At 39.9% G+C, this 20,522-nt stretch overlaps 1 protein-coding gene across 2 annotated transcripts in view; it reads right to left on the minus strand.

Moving 5' to 3' along the window:
• Window positions 1-259: 259 nt before the first annotated feature.
• LOC127205203 (cytochrome P450 2J6) overlaps window positions 260-20,522 on the minus strand; it is a 33,231-nt gene continuing 12,968 nt past the window's right edge. The window contains exons 5-9 of one of the 2 annotated variants that reach the window (XM_051164395.1): window positions 20,324-20,500; window positions 15,681-15,819; window positions 6,779-6,966; window positions 5,357-5,495; window positions 260-652 (exon numbers count right to left, since the gene is read on the minus strand). In XM_051164395.1, coding sequence (XP_051020352.1) covers window positions 474-652; window positions 5,357-5,495; window positions 6,779-6,966; window positions 15,681-15,819; window positions 20,324-20,500 — 822 coding nt within the window. In that variant the 3' untranslated portion in view covers window positions 260-473. The remainder of the gene's footprint in view (window positions 653-5,356; window positions 5,496-6,778; window positions 6,967-15,680; window positions 15,820-20,323; window positions 20,501-20,522) is intronic. The other variant, XM_051164402.1, reaches the window with a different exon arrangement.

The following is a 20,522-nucleotide window of genomic DNA, read 5'->3' on the forward strand; positions in this document are numbered from 1 at the left end:
TATGGGAGAATCTTCATGGCCTGTTCTGTGGATGCAATCAGAAACTCAGTTCTGATTCTTGTTTTCCTCGTTGGCTCACTTTAGGCCAAGATTTTAATGGGCCAGGAACAGATACACATGTATGGGAGGAGCAAGGATGCAAGTGACGGTGCATCTTTAGGATGTGACCCATGATGTTCAATTTTTAATTCATAATTAATTCTTGTTATTAGTTTTTAATTAAATTTAATGCATTTAGGAGGAATTACCATTCTTCTCTAAATTTTAGATAACAATGTATGCTATTGATTTGACCGTCAACAAACTAAGGGGCCAGCATTCCAGAAATTTGATTCAACTTTCATAGCCCAATTTCTTCAATATCTCTTGAGTCATCTTCATTTATGACATCTTCTCTCCCGAGAACAAGGATCAGAAGCTTTCAGCAAATACACCATATCTTCCAGTTCTCTTTTCTCTTTCCTTCTCCAGCATCACTGTCTAGAGACCGCACAGATGCGATGGCTGACTGGGGAGAGCGTGAGGCCATTTCTGAACTTTGTGCTCAGCTTCTCATTGATTGGGGGCTTGAAGGTAAATTTTTGCATAAGAGCAGTGAAGAAAATGAACAGCTCAGACCTGGCCAGTTGTTCTCCCAGGCAAGCTCTCTTTCCTGCAGGACAAAAACAGAAGGTGAGTCACATTCTTAGATAACTTTGGTGCATCTTGGGGCTGGTTTCTCCACCTTCCTACTATGAATCCTGCAATGACCCTGGGTTTGTGTCCAGCTGACTATGTCTAGCATCTTCCTGATTTATCCATTAGAGCCTGTTTCAAAGTGGTATTTTCTGGCTTTGGCGTAGTCATATTTCCTAGTCTTGTGTTTTCACTCGCCAGCCAGGAAATTGTCATTTTCCCAGGTATCCTGGTTTCTTGCATTGTATAATACGTGGAAGCTAAGATCTGGGGAGTAGGCATTCTTACGATTCTGGGAGCCACTGATCAAGTTCACTCACACAGCCATGCACATGGTGTATTTATTTAGGTGTATGTATAGACCCAAATATTTATGTCCATTTCCAATTCTGTTGCTATCTTCTCCATCAGTCTCTCTGTTGAATATTTAGGTTCACAGGGGTGCTCTCTGATATCAAGGACAACCCCAGCACTCCAGTGTTCTCTTACTCAGAAAATGTCCTCACCAGGTGTCCCACAGTGCTGCAGCATTCCTAACAGCTCCACCCCATCTTTAAGCCCATTTGGGTGGATTTGTTTTTGAACATATATGCACATGTATGTTGATGTTAGAGACCAGCTATGGGTATTGATCTCCAAGTGACATCCAGTTTGTGTACCTGTGCATGAATTTATTTTTGAGATAGGGTCTCTGCAGATTAGCCCAGGTTTGCTGACTCTAGAGCCCCAGGGCCCTCCTATTTCTGGCCATCTAACATGAAGAGTATAAGCATCTGATGGCATGCTCAGCTTCTAGTGTGGAGTCTGGGGATCAAATCAGCACACTATGCTTACAAGGTGAGGAATGTAACAGTTGACCTACTGTGTTAGTGGCCTTAAGCTATTTAGTATTTGTTCCTTTTCTTCCCATTTTGCATGGGAAAAGAGACTATAAAATCCAAGGCAAAGCCTAAGGCTTCAGATTGGCTGTTCTAACTCAATAGAAGTTTATTGAGCTGTATAGACTGGTCCTGGCAAAATACTTTTATGAGTTGCCATTGACCTCCAGTTCTTTCCATTCTCCAACATGTCAAAGGCCATTTTGTCATGACATGTGACTGTGTAAATCATACTAGTAATAGTAACACATACAGTGTGTCAAGACTGTCCCTTGGCAATACCAAGCAATGGCAAAGCTGATGTAAGGGTCCATTCTGGAGAAGCAGAATTTCTTTTTCTTTATTCCTTCTTTTCCTTTCCTTTCCTATTCCCTTTTCTTTTCTTACCTTCCTATCCCTCTCTATCCCCCTCCCTCCATCCAGGGCCTTGCATATTCTAGAAAGTATATCTTCACTGAGCTACCTCCATATTTCTTTTAACCTTTCACTTGAGACAGTATCTCTCTAATTTCCCCAAGACTCGCTTAATATCTATATTGTGCAGAGTTAATAAATATATAGATTAATTATTTGGTAAGACATATACCTTGTGCATCAGAGGTGATCTACTCTGAGTGAGGTAGAGAGACCTGACATATCTTGATTTACTGTAGATGGAGGTTTCAAAGACTCAGGAACTTTGGAAAAGTGGAATGATTGAGAAGGCAAAACCTTCTTATGGTGGAGTGTACAAGATGTACCTTTTAGTAATTCATTTCTCATAAGATCAGTAAAGGGTATATCTCATCAAGAATGCACTGTTAATGCTGAGAGAGAGAGAGAGAGAGAGAGTGTGTTACCCTGGGGACTATGGTCACTCAACTGGAAAACTTTAATGTTCACATAGGCCATGTAACTAGCATTCATGCAGTATAGTTTTTGTTTGTTCATTTATCAGCAGGTGCTATGACCTACAGCCTTGGTTGCCAATTGATGCCCTACTAAGAAAGGGCAAAAAATTAAATACATGTGCCTAAGATAGGTCATTTGAGCCATCCTGGTGATGAAACTGTCAACATTTGTTTGCTTCCTTTCCTTGTTGCCTGGCCACAGTGTGCTCTTCACCATCCAGTTCTAACAAATGCTCTGTCTCATGTCAGGCACAGGTCACATGACCACAGACAGAGATTTCTGAAACTAGGACCCAGACAAAGCTTCCCTCTCAGCAGCTGTTCATCTCAGACATTGTTTCAGTGAGGATGAGTTGACACAGACAGTCTGGGCTAGAGGGCACGTGGACCTTTGCCCATTCACAAACCAAAGCAAACCTGTTGAGTGAAATAAGCGGGCTGAGCTAGACCATAGTCAATAGTCTTTATGAACCCTGTCCCTATGTTCACTTTGCTTTGTCAACCGAGGCAGTTAACAAAGCTTAGGGTTAACAAAGATTTGTCCATTGTGCTCAGTTTAACTGGTTTTCATTGGGCATCCTTAGGCAAATGTGTTTTGTTTTTCTCCATCAGAAATTGAGATTATGACAATAAAATAGGGGCAATCTTCCTCTATCCTCGGTCCCACATTATGTGCATTGCAAGTCCTATGATCTCCCAAACAAAGACTAACGCAGTTTCCCTCTCCTTATATTATGCTAGCTACGTTACCAGAATGCAGAGGAAGTTTGAGAATTGGGTCTCCCAGGGTCCGTGTGCATCTGTCCTCTCTCTTGAGATATGATTACCACTGTGTGAATGGGCAGCTGGTTCACTAGAGGGTGAAAGAGAATGTGAGAACTCTGCCACTCCACTGAGAACACCACAGACTGGCAGGCAGCTAGAAGGCTACCCAGGAAGAGCCAACTACTGAACTTCCTGGAAAACTGTGAGCATCAACTGGTTCTTACTAAGCGGTATATTTGTGATGCTTGTTGCATCAGGATTCTAGCTGACACATAGGCTATGAACTCAGTGAATCTTACACGACCAGGGTCCACGGCCTTGGAGGCCACTTACAATGTGCTTATAGTTCAGTGAGAACTCAACTGGTAGTAAAAACATGGGTCCAGTTCTGGCACTTCTGTGGGTGGTGTATGGTTTAAAATAAGACCTCTCCCTTATTTTGGGTTTAAATATTGGACAAAAGTAGACATTATTTCTTTTCCTCACATTACTAATAATTTCAGTGTTAAGGTGGTGGTGTGAGATAAGTTGCCTGTTAATGAAGTCTGTAATTATGAAGTAAATCTCAGTTGTGAGTCTTGTTTCTTCTTCTTCTTCTTCTTCTTCTTCTTCTTCTTCTTCTTCTTGTTCTTGTTCTTCTTCTTCTTCTTCTTCTTCTTCTTCTTCTTCTTCTTCTTCTTCTTCTTCTCCTTTTTTGTTTGGTTTTTGGTTTTTTGATTCAGGGTTTTGCTATATATCCTAGGCTGCCGTGCTCACACTTTATAAACCAGGGTGGCCTCAAGTTCACAGAGATCTGCTGCCTCTTCCTCCATGAGTGCTTTGTTGTTGCTTTGATTTCACAGGTGATGTGGGTGAAAGAACAGTTTAAACTGAGTGAGACATGAAGTCTCTGTGGGAAGAAGATTTTGCACTCGTAGAATAGAAGGCCTGTACGTTAGCAACAATGGGCCTAGAAGCCATGGATGGGGAATTACTTACACTCCTCTTGGCAGCCTCAAAATATTCACACAAAGCATTTATTTGGGATGCAAAAGTGGTCACATTTCTAGAATTTTGCACATTACAGGGATCTGATTCATGAACTGAAAGAGACCTAGGATAGAACCACATGGGACCAGCAAAAAAAAAAAAAAATCAATGAAATGATTCTCAATGATATTCTCCTATGATACTTATAGACTGGTGCCTTGTCCAATTGTCATCAGAGAGGCTTTCTCTGTCAGCATAGGGCGTGAATGCAGAAACCCACAGGCAGACATTATGCATAGAGAGACAGTCTATATTGGAGATCTCCATTGGGTCCCTCCCCTCAGAGATGCTGGGATCCAGTAGAAGAGGGCAAGGAAAGAGTATGGAGTCAGAGAGGAGGGAAAACAGCAGGAGAATATGGCCTACTGAATCAGCTAAGCAGGAATTACAGAGCCTCCACCACGTGGTGTATCTCTACTTTTTTTGGTTGCACTTGGGCCTCTTTTTCTCCTATTTGGTTTGCCTTGTCCAGCCTTGATATGAGAGCCTTTGCCTGTTATAATATATCTTGCTTTGTCCCATTTGTCTGTCTTCTCTTGGAGGCCTGCTCTTTTCTGAAGAGGAAAAGGATGGGGAATGTGTCATGGTGAGAGGAAAGTAGAGAGGAGCTGGGAGGAATAAAGGGAGGAGAACTATGGTCAGGATAAGAATCTACTTTCAATAAAAATAAAAGAATAGCTAGAATAAGTGAAATATAGAACTGAGATTTGGTGCTATAATTCACACCTTATCAATTATTTATAAGTAGGAAGCCTGGATAGTGTGTCCATTTCCCTGGAGTGGTACACCACTTAAATATAACTTGGGAAACTGAAAAAGTGAAGATGGCACATATATCCCTCAGTGAAGAGTGGACAGAGCAGGGGTCTATATTCTTAGAGATTTTGGAAAAAAGAATGAGGCAGAAATCCTCAGCAGAGTCATACGAGTGTAAGATTAGGGTGGATCTGATGCACTGTCAAGTTCAGGGACTGCTGGATTGCAACCAAAATGAAATGGAGCCACACTAGGCCATCTGGAGATCTTTTCATTAAACCCGAGTACTATGGGACTATGGGAAGGAGAGGAGAGAAGGGCTGGGGTGGAGCTCTGAATTCTCTCCCGCTCATCACAACTCACCCATTGAGAACGGCAGAAAGGAGTCTCTCTTCTTAAACTGTCCATTCTCCAAAAAGTGCTCGGGATTGAAGGTGTCTGGGGTGGCCCACTCTTTGGGGTCCCTGTGTAGTGCAGTTAGGTTGGTTAGAACCATGGTGCCCTAGAAATGACAGCAGAGACAAGGATTGCTATATGGAACCGACCTGTAAAGAGGTAGATGGTTTTTAAGCTCCCACACATGACCCACTTAAGATCTGGGTCCTTCCATCCCACTCAGTACCACCTCCTTTATTGAGATAACTTCACAATGACTGTCAAGTGTCTGCTGGGGATTTTCCCAGGCTATTAGCATTCTCTATATTGGTATAGGGAAAGACATGTCCACATCCAAAGGAGAATAATGTGGCAGGAAGGCACATAAATGAAGTCAGCTACTTTTTACAGTGCGGCAAACGGTGGCAGGCCTATGAAGGGGAATGATGTGTGCTTTACGTCTGCTCCTCCATTCTTAACCCTCAACATGTGGGCATCTGAACCCAGATTCTTGGCAGGGTTAAGAACATATCGACTGATGTGTAGACTGCTCCAACAGACTTTCTGCCTCTCCAGAGAGTGCCTTTCCCTCATATTAACTCATGCACCCCTCCAATAACGTAACCCATTCTTTCAACTTCTTTTGACTTTTGTCAATGCCACCTTAGTGCAGGCTGTCCCTTTGCTCTCTTAGACCCACGTCTCCTGCTCCCAGTTAACAGTGAAGTAAGCCAGGAGCATGGCTTATCCACAGTGCAGTCTACCTGTCATCATTTCCTTTACACACTCTGTAGTATTGTCTCTGTCATCTTATGCCAGTGCCCATGGAGACATTTCCAGAGGTAACAAACTAATGGCAGAAGACCTTCCCTAACTGTGGTTAGCACCGCCCCACATTTGGGATGGTGTCCCTGAGAGAAATAAGTAATTTGGATGTAAGTTAAAACTGGAAATAAGCTTGTGCATCACTGTGTTAGAAACACCAATGTCATCATAATGGTAGTGCGGGAGCCTCCAATTTTATTCACATTTTAAGTTCTGTATTTCAAGGATTGTGCAGAAGCATTTTCTATCACCAGCCTAGTAGTTCCTTAGTTTTGAGAGCTTCTCTCTGCAATGACTTTGGGTTCCATCAAACTGCTGACTGCTATCAGCCTGCATTAGCATAGGAAGATGCTGAAATGCCATTAGCAAATAAAGCCAGTTTTTGCCTAAACACATATGACCAAGGAGCCTTGTTTCCCCAAGCTATCTGTAAATATCTGTTTAGATAGATGGAGGAAAACTGGTGTTTCAGCAGGAATATTTTTTTCTCTGGCCATTTAAGTGGTCATGAGACAGAAATACATATCTCCTTAGTATGATGCCAATACTGGACTGAGCTTTCTGCTGCTGAGAGTGCATAATTACCTTTGTCAGGTGGAAACCACCCAAATTGGTATCCACTGCCACTTCCCTGGGAACATTCAAGGGGACAATGTTGCCCATCCTCTGCACCTCATGGATGACAGCATTGGTGTAAGGCATAGACTCTCGGTCAGCCAAGCTTGCTGGCCTCTTCTTACCAATCACTCTGTCAATCTCAGCCTGCACTTTTTCTGAAAGAAAACAGGAGCGTCTATTAATTTTCAAATTTAATGATTTATTCTAATGGTACAGAAGCTGTCTCTGAAACTATATCCACTTTCATTTAATTTTAGTGTCCCTTCCAAAAAAAAAGGAGTTGTCAGGGGATCCCACTTACGGAGAGCTTCCCTTCATATTAGTTCCAACTTGGCAACAATTTAAAAGGAATTTGTAACAAGAAACCCACTACAAGGACCAACTTAGAGATTTCTCCTGAGAAAGAAATAAATGTATATCAATTGTACTCCTGTCTATATAAAAAAATAATTGTGAATAAAATATTTTTAACATAAAAGTTGTCAAATTACCAATTTCTCATTTATGTTCTTAATATGTGGCCAAATAATCTCAAATTGCAGCAGTCTTGCCTCAAGCTCTTCCAAGTATTTTGACTAATGTTGTGTGCCAACAACCACAATTCTTGTTAGTATTTCCAACTGTACAGTTCAAGATAAGTTATTGTATAATCAATGGCAGAACTTTGCCATCTTGAAAAACTGTAAGTTTATGCTTCCTCCTTTGAATCATCTTTGAATAGATATTTGACAATTCAACATAACTCATTTGAGTTGGATAGGATAGTTCATATGATTTTCTGATTGGTTATTTCACTCAGCACAGTTTCCTGATAGCTCATCCATTACTAGGCCACCATCAGAAGTTCTTTTCCTACAGCCGAAGAGCTGCAGTAGCTCATGTATCTGTTTGTGGTCACTGAACAGTCTCACTCATCATGTCTCTTGATCATTACACATATTACAACGTGAATACCAGTATACTTTTTTTCATGTAAATCTACTCATATTTTGAAGGTGCTATTCTAGAGGTCAAGTCTGTCTTTTTACTCCATAGCTTTAACATTTAAAAAGATTATTCTTATATTTTTAGTTGTGAGCTACGAAATTTATTCTTCAGGTAAATATGTACTTTAATTGAAACTCATGATTCATACACATAAATACAGGTACATATACGCACTTTGCATTAATTAGAGAAAATATTTTCACATGGACGATGGCTCTAGCAAAGTGACTGACAGGCAACAGGAGGACGTGAGTCTGATTCTTATAACTCATGGAAAAAGGCTGAGTATGGGCGCTTTTAATGGCAGGGCCCTCAGGAGGAGGCAACAGACAGATCTTGTAGCCCTACTGGCTAGACTGTGTAGTTTTCTTGACAAGTTCCAGGTGAGCGAAAGGCCTTGTCTCAAATAGCAGAAGGTTCTCGGAATGGTACTTGCAGCTGTGCTATGGCTTCCACATGTGTATACCCACAGACCTACACAGGGCACAGAAACACACACACACACACACACACACACACACACACACACACACACACCCGATACATGGGGGTGTAGTTCTATAAACAAATTTTTCTTCACAACATGGGAAGGAAGGACTCTGCTTTTTTTTCTAGTCAGTTCTCATTTAAAGCAAAAACAGTCACCTTGAAGCTACTAAATTGACTTGACACCTCATGAATAAACTGCTACCCACAATTCAAAAAACCAAAAAGCGGAGAGATCCAAGATGGTGGCACTGACTATGTATGGGGCTTAGGTGGCAGGATGGAGCCTAGACACCAGGCTGTGAGCTATAGATCTCAAGATCCGGAGAGTCCAAGGTGACAGGGATCCACACAGTTCTGAGCACAGCTGGGTGTGTCGTTCAGTCATCCAAATGGCCCACAGAGGCCAGGTGCCCAGTCACTAGAGACTGGCTGCATACCAGACTGCGAGCTGCAGCTGTGCTTTATATCTCAGATTCTGTATTTGGGACTGAACTGTGGGCAGTGAAATGCCAGCATCTGGATCTAGGAGAGAACTGAGGAGAATGGGTGGATCTGAACCCAGATCACACTACTCCAGTCCACAGAAAGTCCCACAGTCCTGTGGCCAAGAGCCAGGTCTCCAAAATCCCAGTGCAGTCTATCCTTTGGTACCTGCACACCCTCTGGCTGAACTGTGGGTTCCAGACTACCAACCTCAGTGTCTGCTGACCCAGAGGGGAGGGCAGAGTGTGGTTCTGGGATGGATCTGACTTCAGTTCATCCTTCCAGTCCACAGAAGGACTCAGGGCCCACATGCGGGGCCCAGGTAGCTGAGGAGACATTCTCAGACAGAGCTCAGTTTCTTCTCTCTTTGTTGGACTGAACGTAGGTCCCATGGCCAGAGCAAAAATGGGCAGGAAGAAGCCTAAGCCAGAGGCTAGCTCCCTCACTCTCCGGCAGACTGAACTAGATCCCAAGGCCCTAGTGGCTGAGGGCAGGATCTCTAAACCCTAGCCAACAGCAGATTGTACCTTCATTATCTCAGCCTGAGCCTTAGGCTAAAGAGTACCAGCACCAGCCTCTGCTGGATCAGTGGGGAGCTCAGGGTGTGGAGCAAAGACCCCAGGAGCTGAAACCAAGTTCCTGCCTGATCCAGGGAAGGGTTCCCTGATCCCCACAAGTGAGGGGTCTTGACTTATAGATACTCACCAACAAACTACTCTAAACTACCAGTGAAGAACATAAGAAACTATTTCCCAGCTTCAGAAACAGCAAGATATCTAAAGGTCAGCATAAAAACACAAGCAACAAAAGCATCTCCAGGACTCAGTGATCCCTAAGAATTAAACCCTGGCAACTCAAACACAACTGAAGCATAAGAAAATGACCTCAAATCCTTAATAATGAAGATGATAGTGGAGGAAATGAAAAAAAATATCCATAAACAAATACAGGAAGATGTGGGCAAAAAGATTGACAGAGGCCAACAGAAAGGAAATGAGTAAATCACTGGAAGAAAGTCAGGAAAATGCAAACAATCAGATGTAGGAAATCAATAAAATGGTTCAAGATTGAAGATGAAAATGGAAGCAATGAAATTGCACAGACACAGGAAAGCCAGGAAGAGAGAACTTAGAAAAGGAAACAGGAAATGCAGAGGTAAGTTCCAATAAAAGAATTAAAGAGCTGAGGGTAGGCATCTAGGGGGTAGAAGATACAATAGAAGAATTTGATGTAGCCATCAAAGAAAATGTTACTTCTGAAAAATTTGTGACAAAAAAATCCAAGAAACCAAGGATACCTTGAAAAGATGAAACCTAAAGATAATATGAATAGAGGAAAATGAAGACACCAGGCTCAAAGGCCCAGAAAATATCTTCAACAAAATCATAGAAGAAAAATTTCACAATTTAAAAAAGAGATGTATATAAACATACAAGAGGATACTAAACACCAAATAGAATAGACTGGAAAGGAAAATCTTCCTGCCACATAATAATGAAAACATAAAATGTATAGAACAAAGAAAAAAATATTAAAAGCAGCAAGGGAAAAAGGTCAAGTGACATATAATGGCAAACCTATCAGAATTATACCCAATTTCTCAGCAGAGATAATAAAAACAAAAAGGACCCTGCAAACCCTAAGAGATCACAGATGCCAATCCAGACTACTATACCCAGTGAAACTCTCAATAACCATTGATGGAGGAAACAAGATATTCCATGACAAAAACAAATTCAAACAATACTCATTCACAAATCCAGCCTTACAGAAGTTACTAGAAGGAAAACTCCAACCCAAAGTGACAAACTACAACCAGGATGACACAGGAAATACATAATTTCACTGTAGCAAAACATAACCACACAAACACTCTACCGCAACCAACATAAAAATCAAGGGACTTAACTGTCACTGGTCTCTCAATATCAATGGTCTCAATTCTCCAATAAAAAGACACAGACTAACAGAATGGATGCATAAACAAGACCCAATATTCTTCTGCATTCAAGAAACATCTCAACCACATTGATAGACATTACTCTCAGTGTAAAAGGCTGGAAAATGTTATTCCAAGCAAACAGACATAAGAAACAAGCTGCTGTAGTCATTTTAATATCTAATAAAAAGTCTTTCAATCAAAATTAATCAAAAGAGATAAGGAAAGACACTTCATACTCATCAAAGGAAAACTCAGCCAAGATGACATCACAATTCTGAACATCTATGCCCCCAATATAAGGGTACCCACATTTGTTTAAAAAATCAACAAAGCATTGATCTCCACACATTAATAATGGGAGACTTCAACACCCCACTTTCACCAAAGGATAGGTCAATGGAACAGAAACTAAACTGAGAAATAATGAAGCTAGCAAATATCATGAGGCAAATGGACATAACAGATATCTACAGAACTTTTTACTCAAATACAAAAGATTATACCTTCTTCTCAGCACCTCATGGAACCTTCTCCAAAACTGACCATATAATACATCACAAAGAAAGCCTCAACAGATACAAAATAATTCATTGTATCTTACCAGTTCAACATGGACTAAAGCTGGACTTCAATAGCAACAGAAATAACAAAAGGCCTACACACACATGGAAACTAAAAAACTCTCTACTTAATCACAACTGGATCAGAGAAGAACTAAATAAAGATATTAAAGACTTCCTAAAATTAAATGAAAATGAAGGTACAAACTACCCAAATTTGTGGGACCCAATGAAAGCAGTGCTAAGAGTAAAATTGATAATACTAAGTGCCTTCATAAACAGATTGGAAACATCTCATACAAGCAACTTAACAACACATCTGGAAGCCCTAGGAAAAAAAGAAATACCCAATAGGAGTAGATGGCTGGACATAATCAAACTCAGGGCTTGAATCTATAAATTAAAAACAAAGAGAGCAATTCAAAGAATCAACAAAACCAAGAGCTAGTTCTTTGAGAAAATTGACAAGAAAGACAAACGATTAGCAAAACTAAAAGGTAGAGAGACACTATTCAAATCAACAATCTTCAGAAAGGAAAAGGGAGACATAATCACAGATACTGAAGAAATACAAAGAATCATTAAGTCCTACTTCAAAGGCTTATATGCCACAAAATTTGAAAATCTAAATGAAATGGACAATTTTCTTGATGGATTCCATGTGCTAAAGTTGAATCAAGATCAGGAAAACAAATTAAATAGTACTATTACTCCTACAGAAATAGAAGCAGTCATCAAAAGCCTCCCAAGCAAGAAAAGCCCAAGCCAGATGGTTTCAGTGACGAATACTACCAGACCTTCGAAGAGGAGCTAATGCTGAAACTCCTAAAACTACTCCACAAAATAGAAACAGATGGAACATTACCAAACTCATTCTATGTGGCCACAGTCAGCTTGATAACTAAACCTCACAAAGATCCAACAACAACAACAAAAAAAAGAAATTCAGATTAATTTCTCTTATGAACACTGATGCAAAAATACTCAATAAAATACTTGCAAACTGAATCCAAGACACATCAAAGACATCATTCACTATGACCAAGTAGATTTCATTCCAGGCATGCAGGGATAGTTCAATATATGGAAATCCATCAATGTAATCAACCATATAAACAAACTGAAAGGAAAAAAAAAAACCCACATGGTCATCTCCTAAGATGCTGGAAAGGCATTTGACAAAATCCAACACCCATTCATGTTTAAAGTCTTGGAGAGATCAGGGATACAAAGCACATACCTCAACACAATACAGGGTAGGTACAGCAAGCTAATAGCCAACATCAAATTAAATGGAGAGAAACTCAAAGAAATGCCACTAAAATCAAGGACTTGACAATGCTGCCCATTCTCTCCATATCTCTTCAATATTGTTCTTGAAGTTCTAGCTAGATAAATAAGACAGCAAAGCAGACCAAGTGGATCCAAATGGGAAAGGAGGAAGTCAAATTATCCCTTATCACTGGTGATATGATAGTGTACATAAGTGACCCCCAAAATTGTACCAGAGACTCCTACATCTGATAAACAGCTTCAGCAAAGTGGCTGGATAAAAAATTAGCTCCAAAAAGGCAGTAACCCTCCTGTATATAAATGATAATGATGTTGAGAAAGAAATTAGGGAAACTACATCTTTCGCTATAGCCACGAGTAATATAAAGTATCTAGGTATAACTCTAACCAAGAAAGTGAAGACATGTATGAAAAAACTTCAAGTCTCTGAAGAAGGAAAGAGAAGATGACATCAGAAGATGGAAAGATATCTCCTGTTCATGGGTTGGAAGAATTAACATGGTATAAATGGCCATCTTACCAAAAGCTATTTACAGATTCAATGCAATCCCTCTCAAAATACCTACACAATTTTTAAAAAGACATTGAAAGATCAATTCTCAACTTTATATGGAAAAACAAAAAACCCAGAATAGCTAAACAATCCTGTACAATAAAAGATCCTCAGGAGGAATCTCCATACCTGATCTCAAGCTGTACTATAGAGAAACAGTAATTAAAACAGCAATGGTACTGACATAGAAATAGGCTGGTTGATCAATGGAATAAAATCAAAGACTCAGAAATAAATCCATATACCTATGGACATTTGATTTTTGACAAAGTAGCCAATCAGAGGATAGCATCTTCAACAAATAGTGCTGGTCTAACTGGATGGCTACATGTAGAAAAATGCAAGTAGACCCATATTTATCACTATGCACAAAGCTCAAGTCCAAGTAGATTAAAGACCTCAACATAAAAACAGACACACTTAATCTATTAGAATAAAAAGTGGGGAAGAGTCTGGAACTCATTGAACTCATTGGCACAAGAGACCTGAACAGAACACCAATAGCCCAGGTTCTAAGGTCAACAATTAATAAGTAGGACCTCATGAGGTTAGAAACTTCTGTAAGGTAGAAGATACTGTCAACAGAGCAAAGTGACAGCCTACAGACTGGGAAAAGATATTCACCATCCCTATGTCTGATAAAGGGCTAATATCCAAAATATATAAAGAACTCAAGAAATTAAGTACCACCAAACAAAATAACCCAATTAAGAAATTGGGTTTAGAGCTAAACAGAATTCTCAACAGAGGAATATCGAATGGCCAAGAAATAGTTAAAGAAATGCTCAATGTCCACATGAATGTCTACAAATGAAAACGAGTCTGAGACTTCATCATACAACCATCAGAATGGCTAAGATAAAAAACTCAAGGGACAGCACATATTGGCGAGGATGTGGAGAAAGGGGAACACTCCTTCATTGTTGGTGGGAATGCAAACTTGTACAACCACATTGGAAATCAATCTGGCACTTTCTCAGAAAATTAGGAATATGGCTACTTCAAGACCCAGCTATTCCACTCCTTGGAATATACTCAGAAGAGGCTCCACCACACAAGGACATATGTTCAACCATGTTCATAGCAGCCTTATTCATAAGGGCCTGAATCTGGAAATAACCTAGATGTACCTCAGGTGAAGAATGGATAAAGAAACATTTATACTATGGAACACTACTTAGCTATTAAAACCAAGGAAATCTTGAAACTTGGAGGCAAATGGATGGAACTAGAAATGATCATCCTGAGTGAAATAACCCAGACTCAGAAAGATACACATGGTATATACTCGCTTATAACTGGACACTAGCCCAACAGGGATGCAGATGCTAGGAATTCCTATTGGGACTCCAGGTGAGAGAGGTAAGGGAGAATGGGGAAATAGAAGGACCAGAGGGTCCAGGAACCCTACAAGAAGACTATCAAGGCTGGCAGATCTGGACCCAGGGGGTTATGCTCAAACCAAGACCTCCTATTCATATGTATCCAACGGACAGCGCATTCTCCACAGTTGTGTGGAGAGCAGAGACTGCCTCTGGTATAAACTCTGGTATCCCCTATTTGACCAATTCCCCTTGGTGGGGAGGCCTGGTGGCACTCAGAGAAAGGGTAAGCAGACTACCCAGATGAAACATGATAGGCTGTGATCATATGATGGGGGAGGAGGTCCCCCTTCTGTCACAGGCCTAGCGGAGGGAATAGGGTGAAAGAGGGAGGGAGGGGGGAACAGGAAGATACAAGTAAAAGGATAACAATTGGGATGTAATATGAATCAATTATTTAACTAAAATTTAAAACACCCAAAAAAACCAAAACAACCAAACTGAACAACAACCAAAACCAACACCAAACCAAACCAAGAAAAAAACCAAAACTAAAACAACACTAACAAAAACCATGTTCTATAACAGAAAAAAATGTTCCTATCCTAAAATTATTAAAAATTTCTAGAATCTGAAGGAATAAAAATGATAAAATGGACCACTCTGCCTAATGGACATCAGTCAGTGGAGAAAGAAACAATGTGTCAAGCACTGTCATGGAGGAGAAGAATCAGAGTAATTCTCAAGTCATCAAACTCATGTCAATTTGAAATGACCTAGGGAGGTAACACCTAAGAAGATTATTCTACAATAATAAAAAATTATGACAGAAAACTTTTGCAGAATGAAGATCCAATGTCATGGCTTAGAGGGAAGAATAAGAACAGGGCCAGGAGAGAACACAAAGTATAGCAAGCGCACCATACAGGCTGGATGGGTTTGAGGCTGAAGAGGAAGAAAGGTGAAATTAGTGTGTTGAATACCATAATGGAGAGGTTTTAACAGAATGTGGGGCAAAATGGGATGAACCCACTAAAAAGGGAAGAAGGACATTAGAGGATGCACCCTTAGGACCCATCACAGCCCTAACAGAACATGCATTAGACACGCCCATCCCCAAATGCTACTCCTCACAACTGTTCCACGTTTTCTGCCTCCATGTTATCTTCTGGACCTCTCTAAGCCATGACTTCCAGAAGCAGAATTCTGCTTTGTTTAGATGAAGACACCACATGCTCACCTTGCACTTCTGGGTAGAGGGCCATGTAGAGCAGAGCCCAGCGCAGTGTGTGAGATGTTGTCTCTGTGCCAGCAAAGAAGAGGTCCAGAGTGCTGCAGACGAGGTTTTCCTCATTGAAACTTGTAGTCTTGTCTGGGTACTAGAAAAGACAGTGTTTAGTCTGAAAATTTTGGATTATCTCACTACATAGGGTTTGATGCTGGGTAACAAATTTGAATGCACTCAACTAAGATAATATTTCCTTTGACCCCTCAGGATGTAGCTATATTTTCAGCATTATTGTGCCCCAAGTACAAAGAGAATGACACTTGGGGTATTCTGCAACCTGGGGAAAGAGTTTGGAAGGATGCATTTTAAATGATATTACTTTGACTTCTGTGGAAAGCATTTTCCTGACCGCGTGCTGAAGGCTGACAAAAAGCTTCTGATGCATGGGTGGATGAATATCAAGATAACTATTTTTGTGTAACTATATTTTTGGAACAGATATCAGAACAGGATAAACCCACACACTTATCTGGATCCAGTATCAGCTACGGCACTAAGATGTTCACTTTACATTTACCTGTCAGAGTCTATAAAACAAGAACACATACATCTTAACATGTCACATCAACTCTATGGGATGCAACAGACTCATATAAAATACTACGCAAGTGTTTTTGTTTACTCCGGAAGGAATCAGGTGAATTCTCTGCATTTATTGATTCTTTGACCTCTCCATTAATCTTTCATAGCTAACACCTTGCTGATTCCATCAATGGGGGGGCGGTATATAATTCCATCTTTACTAACTTCCTCTGGAAGAATTATTGCTTACATTGCTTGTAACGTTGATGGTTTTACACCTACACTTCATATAGTAAATATTGCCCCTCTTCTGGGGATAAAATGTTGTTTCTACTGATACTGAGCCAGAAAGATGAACTATGATAGAAAGAGGGAAGAAATTGACTTTTGTGCCCTGGGTAGAAAAGAAATCTATAATATAATGAGTCAAAGCTCATAGGACAGGATTCAATGATGTGTATTTCGTAAAGGCCTATTTAGATTAAAACATTAACTGTTGCTTCTTTTTTTTTTTTTAATATTTTATTTAATTTTTTTTAATTTTTATGTGCCTTGGTTTGAGAGTGTCAGATCTTGGAGTTACAGACAGTTGTGAGCTGCCATGTGGGCGCTGGGAATTGAACTCAGGACCTTTTTAAGAGCAGGCAGTGCTCTTAACCACTGAGCCATCTCTCCAGCCCAAAACATTAACTGTTGGCTCTGTTTTTTAACAATTAAACTTTATTATACAACCCAACTAGCTTACACAAGAAGGAAAAAAGGTTAAAGGGACAAGAGTGAACCTTTCGGTATCCGTTCCACGGGACGGGTCCTTAGGTGTCTCTCTGGCCTGTGTGCTGGTCCGGCCTGTTTGCTGCTCCACACGCGCCCAAGCCCGGGCTGAACCTGTTGTTCTCTCCTCCCCACCTGCCTGAGTCACATGGGAAGGGTGGTCTCCTTCTCCTGGTGAGGGTCAATTAGAAAAACAATAGCCCAGTTGGGGTTCCCAGGTCTGCTTCCTGAATTCCAGGCCCAGGATGGCTCCATTCAGTCTGTCACAAGGTATTCATGGGGTACCCCAAGGGTAAATCCCGCCAAGATTGCTTCCACCTGTGACAAAGCTTAATCTTTCCCACATTAACAGTGTTATAATTTGATTATTTGATTTGGTGGTGTTTAATTTCTTGAGTTCTTTATATATTTTGGATATTAGACCTTTGTCAGATGTAGGATTGATGAAGATCTTTTTCCAATCTGTAGGCTGTCGCTGTGTTCTGTTGACAGTATCTCCTGCCTTCCAGAAGCTCAGCCTCATGAGGTCCCATTTGTTAATTGTTGACCTTAAGGCCTGGGCTGTTGGTGTTCTGTTCAGGAAGTTGTCTCTTGTGCCAAAGTGTTCCAGGCTCTTCCCCACTTTTTTTTCTAACTGATTTAGTGTCTTTGATTTTATGTTGAGGTCCTTGATTCACTTGGACTTGAGTTTTGTGCATGGTGACAAATATGGGTCTATTTGCATTTTTCTACATGTAGACATCCTGTTAGACCAGCACCATTTGTTGAAGATGCTATCCTTTTTTCACTGAATGAATTTGGCTTCTTTGTCAAAAATCACATGACCATATGTATATGGATACATTTCTGGGTCTTTGATTTGATTCAGTTGATTAACCAGCCTATTGCTGTGCCTGTACCATGCTGTTTTAATTACTGTTGCTCTATAATACAACTTGAGATCAGGAATGGAGATTCCTCCTGAGGATCTTTTATAGTATAGAATTGTTTTAGCTATTTTGGGTTTTTCTTTTTCCATATGAAGTTGAGAATTGAGCTTTCAATGTCTTTAAAAAAAATTGTGTAGGTATTTTGATAGGGATTGCATTGAATCTGTAAATTGCTTTTGGAAAGATGGCCATTTATATTATGTTAATTTTTCCAATCCATAGACAAGGGAGATCTTTCCATTTTGTGATGTCATCTTCAATCTCTTTCTTGAGAGATTTGAAGTTTTTTCCAAACAAATCCTTCACTTGCTTGGTTAGCATAACTCCTAAATATTTTATATTGCTTGTGGCTAATGTGAAGGGTGTAGTTTTCTTAATTTCTTCCTCTGCATGATTGTCATTTGTACATAGGAAGGCTACTGACTTTTTTGAGTTAATTTTGTATCCAGTCAATTTGCTGAAGGTGGTTTTCAGCTGTAGAGTTTTCTGGGGAAATTTTGGGGGTCACTATGTACACAATCATATCATCTGCAAATGGGGATAATTTGACTTCCTCCTTTCCTATTTGGAGCCCCTCAGTCTCTTTTTGTTTTCTTAACGCTCTGGCTAGGACTTCAAAAACTATATTGAAGAGATATGGAGAAAGTGGCAGCCTTCTCTGGTCCCCAATTTTAGTGGAATTTCATTGGATATCTCTCCATTTAATTTGATGTTGGCTTGCTGTATATAGCCTTTATTATGTTTAAGTATGTGCCTTGTATCCCGATCTGCCCAAAATTTTAAACGTGAATGGGTGTTGGAGTTTGTCAAATGCTTATTCTGCATCTAAGGAGATGATCATGTGGTTTTTTTTTCCTTTCAGTTTCTTTATATGGTGGATTACATTGATGGATTTCCGTATATTAACCCATCCCTGCATGCCTGGAATGAAGTCTACCTGGTCATGGTGAATGATATCTTTGATATGTTTTTGTGTTTGTTTAGCGAGTATTTTATTGAGCATTTTTGTGTCTATGCTCATAAGAGAAATTCGTCTGAAATTCTCTTTTTTTGTTGGGTATTTGTGGGGTTTAGGTATCAACCTGACTGGCCTCATAGCAAGAATTTGGGTATGTTCCATCCAGTTCTATCTTTTGGAGTAGTTTGAAGAGTATCGGTATTAGTTCTTCTTTGAAGGTCTGATAGAATTCTGTCCTGAAACCATCTGGCCCTGCGCTTTTTTTTTTTTTTTTTTTGGTTGGGAGACTATCAATGATTACTTCTATTTCTATAGGAGAACTAGGACTATTTAATTTGTTTATCTTTATCTGATCTTGATTCAATTTTGGTAAGTGGAATCGATCAAGAAAATTGTCCATTTCCCTTAGATTTTCAAATTTTGTGGCATACATGCCTTTAAAGTAGGATCTTATGATTCTTTGTATTTCTTCTGTGTCTGTTGTTATGTCTCACTTATTATTATGGATTTTGTTGATTTGGATAGTGTCTCTCTGTCTTTTAGTTAGTTTTGCTAATGGTTTGTCTATCTTGTTGATTTTTCTCAAAGAACCAGCTCTTGATTTTGTTGTTCTCTTTGTTTCTTATTTAAGATTTCAGCTCTGAGTTTGATTATTTCCAGATGTTCACTCCTTTTGGGTGTTTCTGCTTCTTTTTTCCCCCAGGGTTTCCAGATGTGTCGTTAGGTTGCTTATGTGGGATGTTTCCATTTTCTTTTTAAAGGCATTTAGTGCTATGAATTTTCCTCTTAGCACCACTTTCAATGTGTCCCACAAATTTGGGTATGTTGTTTCTTCATTTTCAGTTTAATTGCTACTTTCCCTTTGTATATAATTCTTTGATACATGGGTAAAAGTCAAGGAGGTGCATGAAAGGGCAGGGTATGTCATTTCTAGTCTGGGAACCCTGGACGTCTAATGATACCAGTGAGTTAATATTACTGCTAATTAACACGGGGAAAGTGATCTTCAAAGATGTCTATATATTCATTTTTGAAACCTTCCCATGCTACTTGATGAACTAAAATACACATTGCAGATTTCATTAATTTAAGAAGGGACTTTTAGCTTTAGAGTCAAAACCAACCAGATCAAAGAAAAGGAAATGCTACAGTTTGGGAATTGAAGATGAGGAAGGAATCACAGCCAAAGATTTCAGTGATCTCTAGAAGCTTGGAGAGTCAGGGTCTTAGACTTTCCAGTGTGTTAAAAAAGAACCTTGTGTGGCCAACAGGCAGAAAAGATCAGGAAAACTGTCGGAGAGTAAAGATGCACCATGTTAAAACCCAACAGTGTGGTATCCTGGTGGAGAATTAGCTGAAAACTATCAAGCCATTGCATTGTGTCTGAGAAGAAGTTACAAGAGCATCTTCCTCACCTTTGTCATTTCATTGAGGAAAGCATCAATGAAGTCTCTGGGCTCATCAGGGTTCCAATCTCTTCGGTGATCTTCGATCATACAAGAAACAAACAATTTCAGTTTTTCCCAGTTTCTGAAAACTGTTTGATGTGACCCAGGAACATATTTCATTATCCATGGAAAAACATTATAGAGCTGGTTTGCAAAAATAAGACAA

The sequence above is a fragment of the Acomys russatus genome, chromosome 2 (genome assembly GCF_903995435.1).
Source record: "Acomys russatus chromosome 2, mAcoRus1.1, whole genome shotgun sequence".
NCBI classification, from domain to species: domain Eukaryota; kingdom Metazoa; phylum Chordata; class Mammalia; order Rodentia; family Muridae; genus Acomys; species Acomys russatus.